General features: G+C 36.8%; 1 protein-coding gene across 1 annotated transcript; it reads left to right on the top strand.

Annotated features, from left to right (window-relative positions):
- Positions 1–617: 617 nt before the first annotated feature.
- On the top strand, positions 618–6,142 carry LOC133849941 (uncharacterized). Its single transcript, XM_062285938.1, has 2 exons — positions 618–805; positions 5,806–6,142. The coding sequence occupies exons 1-2, from the start codon at positions 726–728 to the stop codon at positions 6,140–6,142; spliced, it is 417 nt and encodes a 138-aa protein (XP_062141922.1). The 5' UTR covers positions 618–725.
- Positions 6,143–6,688: the final 546 nt, after the last annotated feature.

Here is a 6,688-nt window from a genome sequence, read left to right as displayed (position 1 = left end):
CAATACATCCGCCACATGCCGGTGCAAGCAATTCCAAGAATAAGAAGCATTGCACCCAATTCACCAACCAAAGCAGCGCTGTCAACGCCGCTGCTGAAACTCGCAGCTTTATATAGGGCTAGCTTTAGAATTAGTCTTTAGTCTCTAATTTGATTTCAATAAAGAACGGTTCCAATCGGAATCTTAATCAAATATATTTTTGTTATTATTTTTAAATAAATAATTAACTGGCGCCCGAGCAGGGACCGGAAAGTTCGCGTATCGATAGTGCAAAACCGTATCTAAGTGCGCCAAAGAACATTTTCGGTCAAATCGCGTTACGATAGAGCAAAACCGTATCTAAGTGCGTGAAAACGAATAGTGCATCGACAGAACAAAACAGTTTCTAAGTGCGCAATTCAAGTTATTATCCCAATAGAGGCTCGTGATAATTAATCACTGGGAAATAACAATCAGCCAATCGGACATTAATTTGACGAAGTGCAACTAAGCAAGCCAAGGACGTTAATTCGACCAAGTGCGACCAAAGCAATTAAATTTGCAAAACCTTCTCGACTATTAAATTAGTCAGTTGAAGGAACAGTTCAAGCAATCTCGGCAATTAAGTTTAGCACAAACCTGTACCAAGCCATTAAATTAGCTAGTGTAACAGGTGAGATTGTGAGAACTGCATCGGTGGACCACATATTCTGCAAGATCCGTTCTCAGAATACTCTCCAGGAGGTATGGATCACGGAGCCCCAGTAGCAGCTGCAAAAAGGAACAACCCCGTCCCATCAGGAAAGGTGGCCACATCATTGCTAATGTAAGTTAGATATAAGAAATTTTACAAAGAAAAGAAAACAAAACGGAAATAAAAAAACATAAAGCAAAGTGTAAAAATACACAAGACTCCAAGGAGTCCATATAGAATATAGCAAATCGCAAGCAAATAAATAAAACTAAAAGCGAAAAGCAAAATTTTAAAAATATATAAGAAAAGAAACAAATTATTGCAAAGTAAACAAGACTCAAAAGAGTCCATAGTAAAAGAGTAAATAACATAAATAAGCGTAAAGCGATAAATCAAACAAAAAGATCACAACGGTGATATAACTTATTCCAACTTTGCGATTCCCAAGGGACCCTCCAAGGTAGAAGGAAAAAACCATCCACTGGTTATAAACTTTAATATAAAACAAAAAAAAACAAAAATAGCTTTTAAATTTCATCTTATCGCTTATGGCCAATCGTCATAACTTATTCGACCCCCATACTAAATCCAGAAGAAATAGAACAAGTGAACGAAGCACAAAGACAACGTTCAATTGAGAGACAAAACAATAGGCATTTAGAACATCAACAAAACAGACCCACCATGAACGAAGATAACAGAGCCGCTCTAACAGCCGCTATAAGCGAAATATTAGCCGAACAATTGCCAATATTAATAAGACAACATACCAATCCTGTAGAAGATTTTCTAAGTCTCCCAGATCATGTTATTGCGCCAGAACATCAAAGAAATTTGACAGATCTTGACAGAGTACCCGACATAGCAAAAGGTTTGCGTGAGTTTAGTGGAAACCCAGAAGAATTTAGCTCATGGAAAAAAAGTGTAGAGCGTGTTTTACAAGCATATAACTCATATTAAGGTACGCCCAAATATCATAATATCTTGCACACCATCCGAGACAAGATAACGAAAAGTGCAGACCAAGCTTTAGAAGCATATAAGGTACCGCTTAACTGGGATGCCATGTGCAGATGTCTTTCACTACATTATGCAGATAAACGAGACATAGCAACCCTAGAATATGAAATGACTACATTAGTACAAGGTCCGAATCAATCAGTGGAAGATTTCCACAAAGACGTATACAGACACTTGTCTCTAATTTTAAATAAAACGAGTAGCATGGATATTGACAGAAACGGGAAGCAATGTTGACAAAATTATACAGAGACAAAGCGCTAGACACTTTCATTCGAGGGCTACAAGGTGACTTGCCTCGGCTATTAGGCATGAAAGAACCAGCAGACTTACCTACCGCACTACATCTCTGCTTAAAATGGAAAATCAAACCTTTAGGTCAAAACATGCCACTTTTAAAGGACATCCGACACATTTTAGAAACAGTAATGGTAAACCCATACCAGCCCCACGGAATGTCATCTTCTCAAACAGACAACCACCACCAATCCCTTTCAGACAACAACAACCACGACAATACTTACACTACGGACAACTACCACCAACTCCACTACCAAGACAATATTTCCCAAATTCTGGGTATCAACCAATTGCCAACTCACGGCAATACACTGTTGCCACAACCTCTCAACAGGTTGCACCACCTGAGCCAATGGCCCCGAAACCGCTACCGCGTCCAGAACCAATGGATGTGGATTCCAGCGTTCAAACGAAATTTGTCAACTACATGAACAGACCACGATTCGAAGCTGGGAAAAGACCCCCGGTCCTATACCAGACGGACAGAAACGACAGAGAAACTTTAACATACAGACAAACAACGACGAAATAACAGAACCTTCGACAGAAACTTACGATACCACAACTAACTATGAACAAGCAGTCGCTGAATACGAGACTCACGCAGACGTAGAACAAACAATAGAAGAATACGTAGAACAAGTAGACCAATATGACAACAACTATGAAGATGACACTTGCGAATTTTATGACTACTCTGCACTAAATTTTTAGAGTAAAGAGTTCCTCTCTCCATACTTTACTTGTAGATTGAGGAACGGCCAAATAATTAAAATTCTCATTGACACTGGATCAATAGAAATTACATCAAGCCGAAATTTGTAGAAAACCCCACTCCAAATAAAACCCTTTTCACGCCGTCTCGATAGGAGGTAATACACTGGTAACACACCACAAAAATGCCAACTTGTTCAATATAACAGATGTTGAGGTGAAATTTTTCTTATTAAAAGACCTAGAAACTTTTGATGCTATTTTAGGAAACGACACCTTAAAGGAATTAGGAGCAGAAATAAATCCAAGTAAAAACCTAATGGTAATCAGAAACAAGATAAAATCCCTTTAAAAGAACAAATCTTCGAAGCAGTAAATACAATAGTACCAAGAACAAGCCACCTGTCAGAAACACAGAAAACAAATCTAAACCAACTCTTAAAAATTTCCAAACCTCTTCGCCAATCCAAATCAAAAACTGACCTACACAACCAAGGTACAAGCAACAATAAGAACATCAACCGACACCCTGTATATTCTAAGTTCTATCAGTATCCAATGTCACTGAAAGATGAAGTGAATAAACAGATAAAAGAACTTTTAGAAGATGGAATAATTCGACCGTCTCGGTCCCCATACAATTCTCCCGTATGGATCGTACCCAAAAAAGCTGACGCTTCAGGAAAAAGAAATATCGCGTCGTAATAGACTATCGCAAAATAAACAGAGTAACCATTGCAGACAAATACCCTATTCCTGAGATAGGTGAAGTACTTGCACAGCTAGGCAATAATAGAGTATTTTCGGTTTTAGACCTTAAAAGTGGTTTTCATCAAATCCCTTTGAAACCTTCCGATATAGAAAAGACCGCATTCTCCGTCAATAACGGAAAGTATGAGTTTACACGACTCCCATTTGGTCTCAAAAATGCGCCCGCTATATTTCAGCGAGCTTTGGATGACATACTTCATGAACATATCGGTAAGATATGTTTCATTTACATAGACGATATCATCATATTTAGTAAAGATGATGAATCCCATTACAAGAACTTGGAGTTAATTTTTCGAACTTTACAAGATGCCAACATGAAATGTCAGTTAGATAAATGCGAGTTCATGAAGAATAAAGTCGAATTTCTAGGTTTTGTAATTTCCGATAAAGGCGTCGAAACAAATCCAAATAAAGTCGCAGCGATAGCCAACTATCCCTGCCCTAAAACACTAAAAGAGCTGAGATCTTTTCTTGGACTCTCCGGCTACTACCGAAGATTCATACAAAGTTATGCTAAGTTAGCAAAACCCCTTACGTCTCTTTTAAGAGGGAAGATGGACACGTGTCCAAAACAGGTCATCAAAAACCAATTACTCTTGACTCCGAAGCATTGAAGGCTTTTCAAAAACTACGAAGTTGTCTTATTTCAAAGGAAATAATTCTTCGCTATCCAGATTTTACTAAAAAATTTCACTTGACAACGGACGCGTCTAATTACGCAATAGGAGCAGTCCTATCGCAAGACAACCAACCAATTTCATTCCTATCGAGAACACTAGCAAAAGCAGAGAGAAAACTATGCAGCTAACGAAAAGAAATGCTGGCCATCATCTGGTCACTTAAAGCTCTCAAAAATTATTTATATGGGAAAGCAAAAGTCAAAATATTCACCGACCATCAACCCCTTACACATTCCTTGAGCAGTTGGAACGGAAATGCTAGAATTAAAAGATGGAAATCCTACCTAGAAGAATATGACTACGAAATATTCTACAAACCAGGAAAGGAGAACGTCGTAGCTGACGCACTCTCGAGAATATCAACTGATCAAATCAATTCCATAGCCTCAACTCAGCATAGTGCAGAAAGCTCAAGTCACGAACTAATACCCAGTATGGAAGTCCCCATTAATGTTTTCAAGAACCAAATATTTCTTAACAAATCAGATAAATCCGACTACATATTCTCTATACCATTCCCCGTTCCATCGACACGAAATATACAAAAAGGAATTTAACGATAAAGAATTAGTAGAAACTCTTAAAAAATACCTCAACCCTTCGGTTATAAATTGCATCCAAACAACTGAGGATATAATGGGGAAAATACAACTATTATATCTAAACATTTCAAAAATATCTATGACTGTAGACCTCACCAACGAATCTAGACAAGAGGAGGAAATTCTCAAAATACACAATAGAGCACACCGCAGTGCCGAAGAAAATAAAATTCAATTATCAGAAAAATTCTACTTCCCCAAAAGAAACAAAAAATAAGCAACATAGTAAGGCAATGCAAAATTTGTAAGGAATCTAAATATGACCGATCCCCCTAATCCAGAACTAAAAAAAACTCCAATACCAGAATATCCCGGTCACATCATTCACATCGACATTTACTCAACCAAAGGCTATTTAGTTCTTACAGCAATAGATAAATTCTCAAAACTAGCACAGGCACGCATAATCAATTCAAAAGCAATAGAAGACATTCGAACACCACTTAGGGACATTATTTTCTATTATGGAGTTCCTAAGTTCGTTGTAATAGATAATGAGAAATCTCTCAACTCAAGGTCCATAAAATTCATGCTTGAGGACCAGTTAAATATTACAATTTACACTGCGCCACCATATAAGAGTACAGTTAATGGACAAGTAGAGAGGTTCCATTCGACACTTTCCGAAGTAATGAGATGCTTACAGAAAGAAAACCACCATAGAACCTTCAAGGAACTACTAGATAGAGCCATATACGAATATAACTACTCTTTCCATTCCACAACCAAAAGCGACCATTAGAGGTATTCTTCGGAAGGAGAGTCACGACAAACCCAGACCAGTACGAACAGGCCAGACAAGACAATATTGACAAACTTAAGATAGCACAAAATAAAAATTTACAATTCCACAACAAAAGCAGAAACGAAATAATAACTTATGAGCCAGGACAAGAAATATATGTAAAAGTAAACACACGTTTAGGTTCAAAACTTTCCCAAGATTTAAGAAAAATTAGTTAAAGAAGATAAAAATACAAACATTTTAACAGAATCTGGAAGAATCGTACATAAAAGTAACATCAAATCATAATATTCGCAGGGTATTACTATGGACAATAACGGAAGCTACGATGGACATTACAAACTACACGAACGCTCAGACAGTGACCATTCATAGGGGACTGGGAAAGTTACAGACATCCTCAACAAAATTAGTACATGTAATAGACCTTAATCAAATCCAGGAAGCACTAGACCTACTTAACAGTCACACTGAAGAGGGCCTAAAGCGTAGTCCGCTATATTCAACAATACATCATGAGTTAATCGCTACCACTAACGCACTCAAAACAATAACAGATTCCCCAAATAAACGAAAATCTAGGTCACTAAATTGGTTAGGTACAGGTTGGAAGTACATAGGCAGCAGATCATGACGATCTCGTCATGTTAAAGGAAAATATCAATAATCTCATCAGTAATAATAATCAACAGGTTATAGTTAATACACAACTGGAGCAAAGAATTAACAAACTTACGTCCTTATCGAACTCCTAACTAATTCAATACAAAAAAGTAGTTTTCTTAGTAACGAGGTAGCCATTAGCCTTCATAATGAAATCCGATTATTAAAAGATGAAATAGTAAATATCAAATATGCCACTCAGTGGGCCAAATTAAATATAGCAAATACTCTTTTACTAAACGAAAATGAACTAACAGAAATTGGAGAAATATTTAGAAAAGGCAATATGCCACCATTGTCAATCGAAGAGATAATGGAATTTTCCGATATATCAATGCTTCATAATAAAACTACACTTTTGTATATTGTCAAAATTCCTAACCTAGAAGAAATTGAATATCAAAATATTTTATTAAAACCAATAGTAAAAAATAACGCAATTGTACACTTAGAAATAAGTCAACTATTTTTGTATAATGATATAGTATATGGCATACCAAAAAATTGTAAAACCTAC

Source organism: Drosophila sulfurigaster, unplaced genomic scaffold (genome assembly GCF_023558435.1).
Source record: "Drosophila sulfurigaster albostrigata strain 15112-1811.04 unplaced genomic scaffold, ASM2355843v2 ctg51_pilon, whole genome shotgun sequence".
Classification (NCBI taxonomy): domain Eukaryota; kingdom Metazoa; phylum Arthropoda; class Insecta; order Diptera; family Drosophilidae; genus Drosophila; species Drosophila sulfurigaster.
The sequence above is the reverse complement of the archived record's forward strand: the minus strand, read 5'-3'. Positions and strand labels throughout refer to the sequence as shown.

Excerpts from the sequence above, each read along its gene's own strand:
- LOC133849941 (XM_062285938.1), top strand. The coding sequence starts at position 726 with ATGGATCACGGAGCCCCAGTAGCAGCTGCAAAAAGGAACAACCCCGTC. Across the intron at positions 806-5,805 it reads GTGGCCACATCATTGCTAAT|GGTATTACTATGGACAATAA; the intron begins GTAAGTTAGATA and ends TAATATTCGCAG.